Source organism: Trichechus manatus, unplaced genomic scaffold (genome assembly GCF_000243295.1).
Source record: "Trichechus manatus latirostris isolate Lorelei unplaced genomic scaffold, TriManLat1.0 scaffold00117, whole genome shotgun sequence".
Classification (NCBI taxonomy): Eukaryota; Metazoa; Chordata; class Mammalia; order Sirenia; family Trichechidae; genus Trichechus; species Trichechus manatus.
The window spans coordinates 647896-665869 of NW_004444053.1; the positions used below are offsets into that span (position 1 = coordinate 647896).

Genomic DNA, 17974 nt, shown 5'->3' on the forward strand with positions numbered 1-17974 from the left:
AGAAAATAAATAATTCTTGTAAGTTTGGTTTGTTTTTTACATAGTCTCTTAATTTCTGTTTATCTGGAAATGTCCTAATTTCATCATCATATTTGAGTGAGAGTTTTGCATGATATATTATTCTTGGTTGGCAATTTTTTTCTTTCAAGGTTTTATATATGTCATCGCATTGCCTTCTTGTCTGCATGGTTTCTGCCAAGTAATCAGAGCTTAGTCTTATTGTTTCCCCTTTGTACCTGACTTTTTTCTTGAGGTGTCAGGATTCTTTCTTTGTGTTTTGTTTTGGTGAGTGTGATTATGATATTGTCTTGGTTATTTTCTTTTGGGGTCTACCCTATATGGGGTTTGTTGAGCTGCTTGGATGATCAGCTTTTCATCTTTCATGATATTAGGCAAGTTTTCTGTCAGCAAATCAATGATTTTGTGTCTTCCATTTTCTCTTTCTGTTCGAGCATTTGTAAATTTTTGTTCTTGATTGTATCCCACATAGTTCTCAGGTTTTCTTCATTCTTTTCTCTGTTTTTCCTCAGACAAAGTGGTATCCAAGAATTTGTCTTCAATATCACTGATCCTGTCTTCTGTTGGTTCAAATTTGCTCCTAAAACCATCTATAGCATTTTCCATTTCTGAAATCTTGTTGTTTTATCTTTTGGATTTCTAATTGCTGTTTTTGTGTGATTTCTAATTGTTTATTTATTTTGACATTTTGTTCCTGTATTATTTTCTGGAATTCTTCCATTGCTTTGTCTGTGTTTTCCCTGATTTTGTCTGTATTTTCCATGATTCTGTCTATTTTTTCCTTAGTTTTGTCTGTGTTTTCCTCCATATCTCTCCTAAAATCTCAGACAACTCTGAGTATTAGACTTTTGAATTCCTTATCAAGTAGTTCCAGTGCTTTTTCTTCTACGGGAAGGTCATCTGGTGTTTTATTTTGGTTGCTTACCGGAGTCTTCCTGTCCTGTTTTTTTATGTTTTGATACTGTCTGCTGTCTCTGGGACATTCATGAATTATTTTCTTCATTTACTGATGTAGATTTGTTTTGTCCTGCTTTTTTGTTTTATTTGATTATGTTTGGGTGGGCAAGCTGGGTGTGTTTTGTTGCTTGCTCATCTGTGGGTATGTTACTTCTCACCACCTTGTCCGGGTGGGCAGGGCCAGTCGCTCATGGTGCAGCAGGGCAGATCTGGGGGTGGGGAGGATGGGTTAGGATAGGTCATTTGCAGCACAAACTGGGGCTGAAAAAACTATGGCGCTGGGGGAACTGGCCATTGGGGGTGGGACGCACCTGGGGCAGCAGTGAGCATGTGTATCTTTGGCCATGCGACGATGGCCTATTGGAAACGGCTGAGGCAGTGTACAGGGCAGAAGGGTGCAGGGTGCGAAAGCATGTATCCCTGGTCATCGGGTGCTCTGTTTCTTGTTGGGAGCTCCATGAGTTTGCCTACCTGTACTCCCTGTCCAGGTTCCTTGGTGGCTGTGGTCCAAGATGGCGAATCCATGCCACATTAGCTGCCGGGGGACCTCCACTCTGTAGCTCTCCTTGTTCTCTGTTCTTGTCAGTTTCTTCTTCCATTCAGTGCTTGAACTAGTTCTTTATCCTTTCATTTGATGCTTAGGGTTCCAGGATAGATGTTTGTATCTTTTACTCAGTTTTGCAGGTCTTTGCTGCAGAGGGACAGCATGGTCTTTCTGTCTATAGTGCCATGTTGGTTCAGCCTCTATGTTTATTATTTTAGGGGTTAAGTAAGACTTTGTTTTACACCTCACTCCAAAAGTTTCAATTCATACAGTTACGACTGCAATTCTTTTAACTGGAATAGAGCTTTTATTCCATACTAATGAAAACACACAGAGCTCAAACACTTGTGAATGGGTGGCAAATTTATGGTTAGGGATAAACATTTGGGGAGATCATTTCCTGAGATCAGTTTTGACAGGGATGTGAGGGTTTTGGAGGGATGAGTCAGTGATGTTTGGGCAGGGACATTGGGCCTGAAATTCCAGACATAGGACTTGGGCAACTTAAAGACTTGCCCATGACTGGAGATACTTGAGTAAGGAAAACTGAGAGCCAGGTCCACAGGGTATCCCTTCTCTGCTATTTCTTCAGCAGAGAATCTCTGCTGTAACAGCCCAGAGACTCAAAAATGGCATCCCCATTCTGCAATCAAGCTCTGTTTGTGAATTCTGATGTGAGCCTGTTGCTAACCCACAAATTTTATTTATTATTAAAATTATTAAAATAATAAAATATTAAAATAATAACAAAAACAACAAAACCCAGTTGCCGTCTAGCCAGTTCCAACTCATGGTGACCAACGTGTGTCAGTGTAGAATTGTGCTCTATAGGGTTTTCAATGGCTGATTTTTTTGGAAAGTAAATTTCCAGGCCTTTCTTCCAAGATGCCTCTGGGTGGATTCAAACTGCCAACCTTTCAGTTAGTAGCTAAGCACTTAACCATTTGTACCCCCCAGGGATTCCACATTAAACATCCTTTATGCGCTTGCCTGAAATATCAACAAACATCAAGACTCCATCGAAATATTTCACAGAAGGTCGTTCTGGAGAGAAATCTCCATAAACAATGAGGTCTGGTAAATGAGCTGCTATTTTGACGATGGCCCGGTCTTGTGAGTCTATTTGAGTGTTCATGTTCACAGCAAATGTTCAAGATTTTATGATCACAGGAAGCAGTCCACAAGTAGACATTCTAGAAAGAAGAACTCAGAATGAAGAAAATCTGATATATTCATTCACTCATTTTCCTATTTCTTTTTCTTCCTTTACTTTGTTCTAACTTGCATTTGTTCTTATTTAAATCTGTGATTGAGTGATGCTAAAAATGCCAGAACTGTTGAGTCACACAGAGGAAAAAACCACACAGACTGAACGTGCAGCCCTGCACAGCTATTACATAAATGGGCACCATTACAAAGAGGGTGGAATGAAACAGGGTAGCTAAATGGCTCTACCCATTTTCATGAAGGGGTAAGCCCTTAAGATGCAAGTCCTGCTGTCAGTGGGCCAGAAGAACTGTCCACTCAGATTAGGCTCCGTTTCCTTTCCCCCTCCTCCTCCCTCTTGGTCTCTCAACTTTTCTCCCTCCTTTTTGAAAATTTAAAGAAAAAAATGTAGATTTGACTTTATGTGTGAGAATACATATATGGAGGTGAGGATTAGAATATAATATTATATATAGGCAAGAGATTAAATGCAAACTGGTTTAGTTAAAATATATAGAGGGTAAGAGTTCAAAGATGTGCATGTGTTTGTGTGTGTGTGTGAGAGAGAGAGATAGCTGGAAATGTAGAAGGCCCTAAGCTGTAAGTGGAAGGAAATGTTCAAATTTTAATTTCTTGCCAAGTCAGTTCTAAGAAAATTAGGATTTCCTCAGGCCTTCCTTTAACTACTAGGGCAGATTAAATGCTCATGCCTGAATGTTGTAAGAAACATACTCTACCAGCCTGAACAGAAAGAGTTTCCCCAACTTTTTCAGAGCAATCCAAGTTCCTGGAATAGTTGATGCAAGAAATAGAGGAATTTAAAAAAGGGAACTGTTACTTTTGGTTTAATTCTGTTCAGTAATGAGGAACTAGTTGGTAATTTTAACCACACATAGGTCATATTGAAATACATACCTAAGAGCATTGGAAGGAAAAAGCAGGACATGGTCACATATATCCAAGCCTTAATGAAGGTATTTTTAAAGAAATCAGGGAAAGTGGTAAACTTAACAAACTTTCAAAGTATAGGAACCTCTAAAATTGAGTTATAAATGTTAGGGATTAGATAACTTTTAAAAGGAAATCCCTGGTAAGCTCAAATGTTAAAAAGTAAAGAAAAGATAGAAGGAGAAGCATATGACTAAGTTTTTTTTTTTTTTTTTAAAGTAGCATTAAAAACTAAATAAAAACCACAACATGTACCAGGAATAGTCAATAGATAATTAACAAGTAAATCAAATAAATAATTTCAGGTTGTAAGTTTGATAAATGCTATATAATCCGCTGCCGTCAAGTTGATTCTGACTCATAGCGACCCTATAGCAATCCTATTGGACAGAGTAGAGCTGCCCCCATAGGGTCTCCAAGGCTGTAAATCTTTACAGAATCAGACTGCCACATCTTTCCCCCACGGTATAGTTGGTGGGTTCAAACTGCTGACCTTTCAGTTAGCAGCTGAGCACTTTAATCACTGTGCCACTTCATCTTTATAAGTGCTACATGAACTTACAAAAAGGGTGTGAGAAAACAGAAGGCCCAGAATGAGCTGAGACTCAGGAAAATTGCTAAAGTTAAGAAAATGTAGAGAGATTTTTAAACTTTATTCAAAACAAGGAAAGTAATAAAGGAGTAATAAGAACAAAACTTAAATATGGTGCACTGTTCTTTTGTTTCTGCCTTAATCATGGAGAATGGAAGAATTTAACAAGTATTGCTACGAAAAAGGAAACTCTGGTGGTGTAGTGGTTAAGAGCTACTGCTGCTGTAGCAGTTCGAATCTACCGGGCGCTCCTCGGAAACTCTGTGGGGCGGTTCTACTCTGTCCTATAGGGTCACTATGAGTCGGAATCGACTCAACAGCAACGGGTTTGTTTTTTTTGGTTGCTTAGAAAGAATTGAAGTCCAAGATAAGAAAGTAGTGATAAAGCACCCAGTCATTTTAAATAAATTCAAGCATCAATATACAAATAATTTTTATCGACAAATGCTGAAAACTGACAGGTGTGAATTCAGTCATCTAAAAACATCATGGAGGAAAAGAGATGGACTGGAAAACCAGATATGGGCACATTCTCTTTCGAATTTTGAAAGATGAGGCTACATGAGGATTCCAAAAAACACAGATCGGTAAACTTGATGTATCAGCCCAGATAAGCTAGGTTATGCTTCTTTAATGATTAACTGCAAAATATTAGTGCCTTGTGAAAACAGTGGTGTACTTCTTGCTGATGCTACAGGTTCATTGTAGGTTGGCCGGGGACCCTTCTCTGTGCTGCTGCTCTCACTTTGGGACCCATCCTGGGATGTTATACTGGCTGCCAAGGGAGTGACAAAAGGGGATGCAATGAGGCACAGACTCATTCTTAAGGTTTCCTCCAAGAAGTGACACATGTCACTTCCACTCATATTATATTGGCCAAAGTTTCAAGGACACATCTAACAAGTAGGGAAGTGCAATCCTACCATGTATTCAGAAGGATAGAGAGCTGGAATTATTGTGAGCAGTCCAATGGTTATCCTACATGATAATATGTGGACATATAGATCAGCAAGAGATGAGTAAAAGGAGCCAGATTGGATTTAGAACCCCAGACCAAATTAACCTTACTTCCTTTTTTTGTAGGGTTATTAAACTTTTAAATCAAGAGAATGCTAGAAACAAAGTATATCTAGACTTTAACAAGGCATTTGACCAAATTTCTTATATCCTTGTGGGTAAGATAAAAAATTATAGGAATGATGGAAATACAGTTAACTGGATGAACAATCAGATCTAAAGGATATTGATTAGTGCTCCAGTGTCAGCTCAAAGGGAGGTCTCCAAAGGCATGCTAGAGGACTTTGATAAAGACGCAACTGGAGGGAGAGCTGATGCAGTGAGTGACAGAATCAGGATCTCAATACAGCCTTATAGACTGAAATAACAATGAAATTTCAGAAGAATAAATGAAAAGTGCTGCATTTAGAATTTTAACAAAATCAAATGCATAAGCATATGGTGTGAAAAAAACTAGAATTGCTGCAAATGTAATGCTATCTTTTAAAAAACTTTTATTGAAACATAACATACATGCAGAAGAGTATACAAACTGTAAGTGTATAGCTTGACTGGAGAATTAAAGAGTGAATAAATCATGTACTCCTCACTCACATCAAGAAAGAACATTACAGGCACTACAGAAAACCCTCTTGTGCCAAGTCCCAGTCACTTGTCCCTTCTCCCCAAAGATAATCATGTCTCCAGGTTCCTAACATTACAGATGATTACCTTCACCAGTTTTCTAACTACATAAATGGAATCATATTAAATATATTTTTTGCGTTTCATTTCTTTTGCTCAAATGTTTGTTATTCATCCATGTTGCTGTGTATATATCAGTAATCACTCTTAATGCTGTATAGTATTCCATTCCCTGAGTTTACCACAAGAAGTATTTATCCATTCTACTATTAACATCCCCATGCGTCTGTCGGTTTGTCGTACTGTGGTGGCTTGTGTGTTGCTGTGATGCTGGAAGCTATGCCACTGGTATTTCAAATACCAGGAGGGTCACCCATGGTGGACAGGTTTCAGCTGATCTTCCAGACTAAGAAAGACTAGGAAGAAGGACCTGGTGGTCTACTTCTGAAAAAATTAGCCAGTGAAAACTTTATGAATAGCAACAGAACATTGTCTGATATAGTGCCAGAAGCTGAGCCCCTCAGGTTGGAAGGCACTCAAAAGATGACAGGGGAAGGGCTGCCTCATCAAAGTAGAGTTGACCTTAATGACATGGATGGAGTCAAGCTTTTCTGACCTTCATTTGCTGATGGGGCATAACTCAAAATGTGAAGAAACAGTTGCAAATGTTCATTAATAATAAGAATGTGAAATGTATGAAGTATGAATCTAGGAAAATTGGAAATCGTCAAAAATGAAATGGAATGTGTAAAGATCGATATCCTATGCATTAGTGAGCTGAAATGGACTGATATTGGCCATTTTGAGTCAGACAATCATATGGTCTATTATGCCAAGAATGGCAAATTGAAGAGGAATGGTGTTGCATTCACCGTCAAAAAGAACATTTCAAGATCTATCATGAAGTACAACATGGTCAGTGATTGGCTAATATACATATGACAACAAAGAAGACAAGTTAAAATGACTATTATTTAAATTTACCCAACAACCACTAAGGCCAAAGATGAAGAAATAGAAGATTTTTTACCAAGTTCTGCTCTGAAATTGATCAAATGTGCAATCAAGATGATTGGACTGGTGATTGGAATGTGAAAGTTGGAAACAAAGAAGAAGGATCTGTAGTTGGAAAAAATGGCCTTGGTGATAGAAACGACACCAGAGATGGCATCATAGAATTTTGCAAGACCAACGACTTCTCCATTTCAAATACCTATTTTCAACAACATAAATGGTGATAATACACGTGGACCTCACCAGATGGAATACATAGGAATCAAATTGACTATATCTGTGGAAAGAGACGATGGAAAAGCTCAATATCATCAGTCAGAACAAGGCCAGGGGCCGATTGTGGAACAGCTGAAGAAAATTAGAACACGTCCACGAGAGCCAAAGTATGACCTTGAGTATATCCCACCTGAATTTAGAGACCATCTTAAGAATAGATTTGATGCACTGAACACTAATGAATGAAGACCAGACGAGTTGTGGAATGACATCGAGGACATCATACATGAAGAAAGCAAGAGGTCATTAAAAAGACAGGAAAGAAAGAAAAGAGCCTAATGGATGTTAGAAAAGACTCTGAAAGATGCTCTTGAACGCGGAGTAGCTAAAGTGAATGGGAAAAGTGATACAGTAAAAGAGCTGAACAGAAGATTTCAAAGGGCAGCTCTAGAAGACAAAGTATAGTATTATAATGAAATGTGCAAAGACCGGGAGTTAGAAAACCAAAAGGACAGATGCGCCAGGCATTTCTCAAGCTGAAAGAACTGAGGAAAAAATTCAAGCCTTGGGTTACAATACTGAAGGATTCTACAGGGAAAATATTGAAAGATGCGAGAAACATCAAAAGAAGATGGAAGGACTACAACAAGTCACTGTACCAAAAAGAACTGGTAGACATTCAGCCATTTCAGGAGGTAGCATATGATCAAGAACCAATGGTACTGAAGGAGGAAGTCCAAGCTGCACTGAAGGCACTGGTGAAAAACAAGGCTCCAGGAAATGACAGAATACCAATTGAAATGTTTCAACAAATGGATGCAGCCCTGGAAGTGCTCACTTGTCTATGGCAAAAAATTTGGAAGACAGCTACCTGGCCAACCGACTGGAGGAGATTCATATATACGCCCATTCCGAAGAAAGGTTATCCAACAGAATGTGGAAATTATTGAGCAGTATCATTAGTATAACACACAAGTAAAATTTTGCTGAAGATCATTCAAAAGCAGTTGCAGCAGTACACAGACAGGGAACTGCCAGAAATTCAAGCCGAATTCAGAAGAGGACATGGAATGAGGGATATCATTTCTGATGCCAGATAGATCTTGGCCGAAAACAAAGAATAGCAGAAAGATGTTTAGCTGTGTTTTATTGACTATGTAAAGGCATTCAACTGGGTGGATTATAACAAATATGGATAACATTGGGAAGAATTGGAATTCCAGAACACTTAATTGTGCTGATGTGGAACCTGTACATACACCAAGAGGCAGTCTTTCCAACAGGAGAATGCTGTGTGGTATAAAGTCAGGAAAGGTGTGCATCGTGGTTGTATCATTTCACCATACTTATTCAATCTGTATGCTGAGCAAATAATCCCAGAAGCTGGACTATATGAGGAAGAACTTGACATCAGGATTGGAGGAAGACTCATTAACAACCTGCGATATGCAGATGATACAACCTTGCTTGCTGGAAGTGAAGAGGACTTGAAGCACTTATTGATAAAGATCAAACACTACAGCGTTCAGTATGGATTACACCTCAACATAAAGAAAACAAAAATCCTCACCACTGGAGCAATAAGCAACATCATGATGAAATGGAGAAAAGTTTGAAGTTGTCAAGCATATCATTTTACTTGGATCTAATCAACACTCAGGGAAGCAGCAGTCAAGAAATCAAAAGACGCATTGCATTAGGTAAATCCGTTGCAAAAGACCTCTTCAAAGGTTAAAAAGCAAAGATGTCACTTTAAGGACTAAGGTGTGCCTGACCCAAGCCATGGTGTTTTCAATCACCTTATATGCACACAAAAACTGGATAATGAATAAAGAAGACCGAAGAAGAATTGACGCCTTTGAATGATGGTGTTGGTGAAGAATATTGAATATACCATGGACTGCTAGGAGAACAAACAAATCTGTCTTGGAAGAAGTACAGCCAGAATGCTCCTTAGAAGCAAGGATGGCGAGACTTCGTCTCATGTACTTTGGACATTATCAGAAGAGACCAGACCCTGGAGAAGCACATCATGCTTGGCAAAGTAGACGGTCAGTGAAAAAGAGGAAGACCCTCAACAAGATGGATTGACACAGCGGTTCCAACAATGGGTTCAAGTATAACAACAATTGTGAGGATGATGCAAGACTGGGCAGTGTTTTGTTCTGTTGTACACAGAGTTGCTATGAGTCAGAACTGACCCGACGTCACCTAACAACAACTATTGGCATATGGGTTGTCTCTAGTTTTAGGCTATTAGGAATATTGCTGCTAAGAACATTCTTGTACATGTCTTTTGGTGAACATATGTGTGCATTTCGCTCGGCCATATACCTAAGTGGAATTGCTGGATCATAGGATATACATATACTGAGATTTAGTAAATCCTGACAAAGTTTTACAAAGTGGTTGTACCAATTTACACTCCCACAAGCAAGGTATGAGAGTTCAGTTGCTCCATATCCTGACCTACACTTGGATTTGTTAGTCTTTTTATATTTTAGCCATCTTGGTAGGTGACCAGTTGTATCTGTGGTTTTAATGTGTTTCCCTGGAGGTATTAATGATATTCAGCACCTTTTCATATGTTCATAGGGCATTTGGATGTAGTGCAATCTTAAGGTACATAAGCAGTGTTCAAATCTAATCCAGTGTATTGGTTTAGTTCTGCCCACTTTATTTGAAGTGCATTAAGTATGGAATGTGAGGAATGGTGAAAGAGATTGGAAATGTTAAGTCAGGGGATGATGACATTTGGGTGAAAATAGTAGTTGTCTTCAAATATATGGAATGAAATGTGAAAGCTGTAGCATTACTAGGAGATGCAGACCCCTGTACAACATTTACCATGGGCCCCTGCAGTTAAGAAAAGAGTTCCCCTACTTTCTCCGTCAGATAGGTATTGGGTTTGGCTAAGCAAGAATAAGCTTCATGGATAGGTAAAGAGAGAAAGGAAAGTTGGCATTTTTTTCCTCAGTGGAGGGAGCCAATTTATCAAATAGGTGACATTAGATAGCATGCTTTCTGAAGAGCCTTCCACAGATGTGCTGAGCAGCTATAGAACTGAGACCAGGTTGAGCAGAACTGAGCAAGGGTGTATGTGGCCCTATTCTTCCCCCTACAGCCCCAGCTCATTGACTATCTCAACTTTGTTCTTTTGGTTACCACTTGTAGGATTGCTAGATTCAGCAAATCAAAATATAGCATGCCCAGTTAAATTTTAATTTTAAATAAATGAATAATTTTTTAGTATAAGTATGCCCCAAACATTGCATTTTATCTGGCAACCCTACTACAAGCCCCCTCAGTCTTGGCAATTCCATACTCTTCCTTACATGCAGAGTATAGACTGTTTTGCTTTAGTTTAGCAACATATGGAAAGTGGGTTAGCTTTATTCTTTGTTGCTCCAGAAGGATCAACTAGCATCAGTGGCTGGCAATCACTGGGAGGCAAATTTAAACAATGTAAGAATAAGCCTTCAAACTGGGCGGTTTAGAAGTACTGGATTTCCTTATGAGAGGCTGTATAGCTATCTGCCTTACAGAGGTGATTCTTATATTTGGTAGAAAGATGAATTAGATGACTGCTAAGATTCCATTGGTTTAAGTAAGGTGATTTGATAACTTGGACAGACTTTTCTAAAATTTATGGATACTAGCTAGGCAAGCAAAGTAGATGTACTTGGATATTAACATGACAGATGTGGAAAGAGAACTAGAAGAGGAAAATATCATGGGCTAGAGAGGCAAAGACATCTGAAATGAACATCCAAAATAAAAAGACAATAGAAAGTTTCCATTTTAGAAGACTTAGTTTTCTGCTTGAAAGCCCCGCAACATCAGAAAGTGATTAGTGACAGAAATATTTATTTTGTACAGGCACATACCACACTATAATTATAATATGACATTTTTATATAAAGTATTCTACATAGGTTGGCTCATTTAATCCTCAAAGCAACATTATGAGGCAGGCCTAATCCCCATTTAACAGATAAGGAAACTGAAGCTCAGAGGAATTAACTTGCCCTGGGTTACCAGCTACAAAACCCATTATTTTTTCTACTATGCCATGCTACATCCTGTTTGTATATCCTTTATGACACTTTGGGGGATGTTTTTGACCTAGAGAAAAAGATGTATTTAATTTTAGAGCATTTTCAGTGCATGTTGACAGTATCCTCAGTAATTGTTTGGCCAATTGTATCTGCCACATTCAAAAATACTAGTGACTCTCCCTCCTGGTATTCGTGGCTTCCTTCTTCCTTTTTTATTAAATGATAAGCCTAAGTGGTCACCAATGTCTTTCTGTAGCAGACCTACCCAGTCCTCCTACACACCTGTATTATATTATAAACTATGACAAGGAGGAAGAGAGAAAGAATTTTCCTTGAGGTCCACAGCCTGATTTTTCCAAGTCACATCCTAGTAGTTTAAATGTATGGACTAGAGTCTATGCTTACTTTATCTTGTTATAATCTAATCCATAAAATCAAGGTCAAGAGTAGAACATAAACAGAGTAGGCACTGAGGAAGCACCAAAGCATCGAGGAATGAGGACACCTGAAAGAGTAAAAGAGCAAGCAGGTAAATGACGTCCCAAAGATATGCCAAGGTAGGAAGTTTCCTGAGTGAGTGACTTGAATGAAAGGAAAATGTGTGTAGGTAAGTTGCATTCTGCTTAATTTTGGTTAGCAATAACCAAAAATGAAAATAAAAGAGAAATTAGGGATCAGTTGTAACCGTTATTGTTCCTCTAAGTAGATATATCTTCTAGAAATTTCCAACAGTTTTCAGTTTACATCCAACGTCTTACCAATATCATGTGAAGTCAGATTTCACAAGAGTCCAGAGGAGGAGAACCTCTGAACTTAGAGGGATAGTGTTATCTGTTGCAAAAGTTTTGCCTGACCACTCCGGGCCATGGTAACTTTCCTTCTGAGCTATTATGGCATTTAGTGTCTATATAAACTTACGTGGCTCATTTTCTAATTAAGTATCTTTATCTTTTGACCTGTTTCTGAATTGTAAGCTCCCTGTGTTTAGAGACCATGTTCTACATACCTCTATTTCCTCCACAGCATCTTTCCAAGTGCCCCCTTCACATCTGATGACTTGTTATTTGATGACTGATAAAAGACATCATGTGAGAAGTTGTAGAAGAGAGGTAAATAGAGTAGAGCTAGAAAGACAGAGCATCCAATATAAACAAGATGAGGAAATACTCAAACACTTAAATGTCTAAAAGACTGACAGAGAAATACCCAAGCTTGGATTCTGACTCCTAGTCTAAGGCTTCCTCTAAGATCTAATACCTGCCTTCTTCCCAGATGATTGCTCTTTTTTAGCTCTGCAAACTTTCTTCCTACTGAGGCTCCTACTTCCACATACCTCCTCTTCCTCCAAGGCTGAGGAAAAGCCAGAGCCTGTATTAGTGACTGGATCTTTCAGAAGTGCAGAAAACAGGAAAGGGGTCTGGATGACATTATTCTGAAGACACCAGAAGTGCCATGTCTGTCTATAGTTGACCCATAAAATGACAGTTTTGTCTAAAAGCCGTTTTCCAGGCCACACCCTCATCAGAAGCTCATTGTTTCATGTCCACTGACTATGCTTCTGATTGGTTGGCACTGCCTTCCCCTCCCCCACCAGTCTCAGTTGCCTATTGCTTGTACAAGGGCTGGTTGAGTTCAGCCTCTCATGTCCCAACATGTGGGGCAAGGGTCAGGGAGAATGATTTGACCATAAAGTAGTTTCCACAACTCTCTCCCTGACTATGTGGAGGGTGGTTAAAATTAGGCAATAGTTGGCAGGTGATTATCATAAAGACAAGTATCTCTTGAGCAAGCATGCATCCAACTTTAGTCAATAGTGATTATGGCTTTTTACCAACACTATGAAATTTACCAGTTATATTTCAATATGACTTCAGAGATTTTTGAGGTAAATTTTTGTTTGCTTGAAGAATTATACCTGTCCATTTTGACTAGTCCAGTGCATACTTCTAACCAAATTTACCCTAAAGTTAACTTGAAATCCAATGTGACATTGGATTTGAGTTTTCTTAATCCAATGTGACACTGGCAACATGTGTATTAAGAGAGTGGCATGTTCGCTAACAGCTTAATCCATGTTTTGATTTTCTAGCTATTTTCATGTATATCACAACTACAATCACTATTTAGTGGCATATATTTAAAATTTGAATTAAAAAATGTCTAACTGAAAAAGCAGGCAAACATTCTTAAATAAAGCCCAGCATTATAATTAAATTTACTGTGTTTCAAAATGTTATAAAATAGTTACTTTAGAAAAAAGTAGTTCATTTAATTACAAAATGTTGAGTGAATTTTCTGGTGTTACTTGTGGAAGCTAGTCAATACAATTAGAATCACACCTCATAAAATTAAACAAACCCCTTACAGAGAAAGCCAGTGTTGATAAATACCAGTGCTTTCTATTTCTTTTTCATTAAGAGAAGAACCTGGGCTTTGAGGTTAACCCTTGTTAATGTTCCACCTTTCACTATCATTTTAACAACTTAAAAACAAACCTGCTTAATATGGAGAAATAACAGTGTTTACATACCTTGGATCAATTCTTTCTTTGAAATGAATGCCAAATCACAGAAAGATGAAAGCATATACCTTATTAAGCATTCTCTACCCACCACTCCCCAAGCAGTTTTTCTGCTTTAGCCTGTTAAAACTTCAAGAGTTCTAATAGTTATTACCTCGGAAGGTATGCAAATAGGTTAATACATCTTTCTGCAGTTAGAAGTTCCTTTCTCTAACAAAGTACTTCCTGTGTCTATTATTAACTAAAAAGCTTACCATTTTCTGAAACTTTACATTTATTTAATACTCATCATGGATCACTGTGTTAAACAATCTTTACATTGGCTGCTAACCAAAACGTCAGAGGTTAGAACCCACCAGCTGCTCCTTGGGAGGAAGATGTGTCAGTCTGCATCTGTAGAGATTTACAGGCTTGGAAACCCTATGGGACAGTTCTACTATGTCCTACAGGGTCACTTGACGGCAACAGGCTTTTTTTTTTAGGAGTTATCAAGTGATTTGTACTATGTGGAAGGTATTTTTATGGAGTTCGGTTGTCTACACTGATAGTAAGGACTTGTAGTATATCAATTCTTCTTCCTAAATTTTTGATTCAATAATGGGATAGATTGAGCATTTTGGAATAGAAAGGAAGCATGACATAGTGGTTTGTCAATGAAACTCCTGAAAACCAAGAAGAAGATTGCCTGTCACTGCATCTAAATGCTACAATTTGCAATTGTAGCTTAGGAGAAACCATATAGGGAATATTGTTAGCGCCCATTAAGTTGGCCCTGATTCATGGCCAACCCACACACATCAGAATGAAATACTGCTCAGTCCTGCACTGCTCCCATGATTGTTTGCTGATTGGACTGTTGTGATCCATAGATTTTCTGAAGTAGATCACCAGGCCTGACTTCTCAGTCCACTTAAGTCTGCAAGCTCTGCTGAAACCTGTTCAGCATCATAGCAACACATATACCTCCACTGACAGGTGGTGGCTGCGCATGAGGTGCATTGTTCAAGAATACAACCGGGGTCTCATTCACTAAAGGTGAGAATTCTACCAGTGAATCATCAATGTCTTCCCATATAGGAAATAACAGATTTTAATGAATAGGATGTGAAACACTAATTCTACATTAACATTGTAATAAACTTTTTTGTGTCTATATTTCATATGTATTTCCTAAGTGCTTAACCAGGAAAATGCACGTGCACACACACCCCAAACAATTTTAATAGTGTGACTTATGGAAAGAAGGTAATAATAATTTCACCTTATAGAACCTCCTCATTTTTGCCTAAATTCTCTAATCCCTCCCTCCTCAAAGATGGACTATGGTGAAGGGATAAATGATAAAGTAAAAGTTTTTCAATAGCTAACTGTCAAATTTTCATTAGTAGTAGTGTATTGTTATTTTAAAAAATCTTTTGTTTCTTCAAATTTAGAAATAACCTGCTTTGCTGATTCATCTGACTATAGTTCTAACCATGACTGGCTTTACTACCATAATTAGAAGAAAGTTTAGTACTCCAGATTGAAGCCCAAATCAATAAAACAAAAACAAAAACAAAAACAAAACCAAACACAAAAACACACCCAATGCTGTGGAGTTGATTCTGACTCACAGCGACTCTATACGACAGTAGAACTGCCCCACAGAGATTCCAAAGAGCACCTGGTGGATTCGAACTGCCAAACTTTTCGTTAGCAGCCATATTCTTAACCACTATGCCACCGGGTTTCCCCTAAATCAGTAGACATGATTATTTCTAGTATGGAGTAATCTGTGCCCAGTCTCTCCTCACTACGAGCCACTAACATTTACAGAAAGCCTACTTATGTCCTAGGTGTTCTGCTAGGCACTTTCTTGAATTGTCCAAAGCCATAAGTTTATAAATAAAAGAGCTGGGATTCAAACTCAGGTCTGTTTGATTCTAGGGCACTTTCTGCCATATTACATCAATTGCTGAGTACAGTTAAAATTTTTAGAAATTCTTTGTCACTTTGTAACCGTAAAAGAATTTCACACGATATGCAAAAAAAAAAAAAAAAAAAAAAATTCTTTACTTTAAAATACTTCAAAATATTTTAAAACAGTCTGAGGTAACTTTGCCAGTCATTCCACTACTCATTTCTCACACTGCTCAGCTCTAATTCCTTTCACTTGACCATCCTTTCTGTACAACATATTCAACCTTTCAACTATCTTTCAATCTTTTGAATGTGGTGCTCTTGTATTTATACACTTTGGCTGACTAGAAGAGAAGGCGGTTGGGGGTACGTGTGAGGAAGTATGATTTGTCATGAGCAAATGGTAGAAAGAAGGCTACTAACATTCACAGATAAGTTCTTTAAGTCACATGTTAAGAGAAAAGCTGTTATTAAAAGTTTGCTTTATTTTTCTGTTGAATCAAGCACTAGCTACCAAGTTACAGTTAATTTATTTTTGCCTTCCAAATGTTAACACAGTTAGCATCACCTTATCAATAACCAAATAATAAATCAAACTAGGTCCCAGTGGTTATGTCCACATCTAGATTGTTCAGGTGATCAGGAACTCTTTTACTTGTTTGCTTTAGCTTTTAGTTCTCGGTTGTATCTATAAAGAAAAGAGAAAGAAAAATAATCATCAACCATAATAGATAAATTTAAGATAACAAGGGAATGGAAAGCCATCTTCTCTTTCCCAGTAGTCAGGAAGCTATGTAGTTGTAAATAATATCTTCCCAGGTACTTAAAGTAGAACAGGCAGAAAGCAAAGTGAACCAAGGAGTTCATTTGCATCTGGTTTGTGTTTCAGATAAGAAAAGATCCCAATAGCCAAAAAGTTTTAACAGCTTAACTGACATATACAAAAGTATTATTATTATTATTATGGTAAGTATATACATGACAAAACATTTGCCAATTCAATTTTTTTTTTTTTTTTAAAGTGTAATCTGGGAATGCCTAACAGATTTGTTAAAGTGAGAAACATTTCACTTTTGATTAATAACCTCTTTTAAAAAAATTTATTGTGCTTTAGATGAAAGTTTACAGTGCAAATTAGTTGCTCATTTAAAAACTTATACACAAATTGTTTTGTGACACTGGTTGCAATCCCCCCAATGTGTCAGCACGCTCCCCCTTTACATCCCAGGTTCCCCATGTTCATTCGTCCAGTATTCTTGTCCCTTCCTTCCTTCTACTCTTTGCTTTTGGGCAGGTGTTGCTCATTTAGTCTCATATACTTGACTGAACTAAGATGCACGTTCCTCACGTGTGTTATTTTTGTTTTATAAGGCTGTCTAATCTTTGGCTGAAAGGTGGACTTTGGGAGTGGCTTCAGTTCTAAGTTAGCGGGTGTCTGGGGGCCTGTCTCAGGGGTTCCTCCAGTCTCTGTTAGACCAGTAGGTCTGGTGTTTTTTCATGAATTTGAATTTTGTTCTACATTTTTCTCCCGCTCTGTCCAGGACACTCTATTGTGATCCCTGTGAGAGCAGTTGGTGGTGGTAGCCAGGCACCATCTAGTTCTTCTGGGCTCAGGCTGGTGGAGGCTGCAGCTCATGTGGTCCATTAGTCCTCTGAACTAATATTTTCCTTGTGTCTTTGGTGTTCTTCATTCTCTTTTGCTCTGGACGGGATGAGACCAAGAGACGTATCTTAAATGATCACTCGCAAGCTTGTAACACCCCAGACGCTACTCACCAAAGTAGGATGTAGAACATTTTCTGTATGAACTATGTTATGCCAATTGGCCTAGATGTCCTGAGACCATGGTCCCCAGCCCTCAGCCCCAGTAACTCAGTGCCTCAAAGTGTCTGGACGTAAAAACTTCTGTGACTTTGCCTTGGTCAAGGTGTGCTGACTTCCCCTATATTGTGTGTTGTCTTTCCCTTCACCAAAGTTAAAATTTGTCTACTATCTAGTTAGTGATTTCCCTTCCCCATTCCTCCCCTCCCTAGTAACCATCAAAGTTTTTTTTTTTCTGTGTGTAAACCTTTTCTTGAGTTTTTATAATCACGGTCTCATACAGTATTTTTCCTTTAGAAATTGACATTTCACTCAGCATAATGCCCTCCAAGTTCATACATGTTGTGAGAATTTTTCTTTTTTTTCTATTGTACTTCAGGTGAAGGCTTACAGAACAAATAGTTTCTCATGAAACAGTAGTACACATATTGTTTTATGACACTGGTTAACAACCCCACAACATGTCAACCCTCTAACTTCTCAACCTTTTCTTTTGGTGAAAATACACATAGCCAAAGATACACCATTTCAAAAATTTC

The 17974-nt window shown here is 38.2% G+C and overlaps 2 protein-coding genes across 4 annotated transcripts in view; both read right to left on the reverse strand.

Moving 5' to 3' along the window:
- The window catches only part of ADCY10 (adenylate cyclase 10), a 189409-nt gene extending 176630 nt beyond the window's left edge, over window positions 1-12779 (reverse strand). For 2 of the 3 annotated variants that reach the window (XM_012557751.1, XM_004384076.2), the window contains exons 1-2: window positions 12528-12779; window positions 2510-2712 (exon numbers count right to left, since the gene is read on the reverse strand). Coding sequence is in view for 1 of the 3 variants with exons in the window: in XM_004384076.2 (XP_004384133.1) it covers window positions 2510-2654 (145 nt within the window). In the remaining 2 variants the exon portion in view is untranslated. The remainder of the gene's footprint in view (window positions 1-2509; window positions 2713-12527) is intronic. The other variant, XM_004384077.2, reaches the window with a different exon arrangement.
- A 3209-nt stretch (window positions 12780-15988) lies between these two features.
- The window catches only part of MPC2 (mitochondrial pyruvate carrier 2), a 36380-nt gene continuing 34394 nt past the window's right edge, over window positions 15989-17974 (reverse strand). Inside the window, exon 5 of the mRNA XM_023738423.1 lies at window positions 15989-16302. Coding sequence (XP_023594191.1) covers window positions 16266-16302 — 37 coding nt within the window. The 3' untranslated portion in view covers window positions 15989-16265. The remainder of the gene's footprint in view (window positions 16303-17974) is intronic.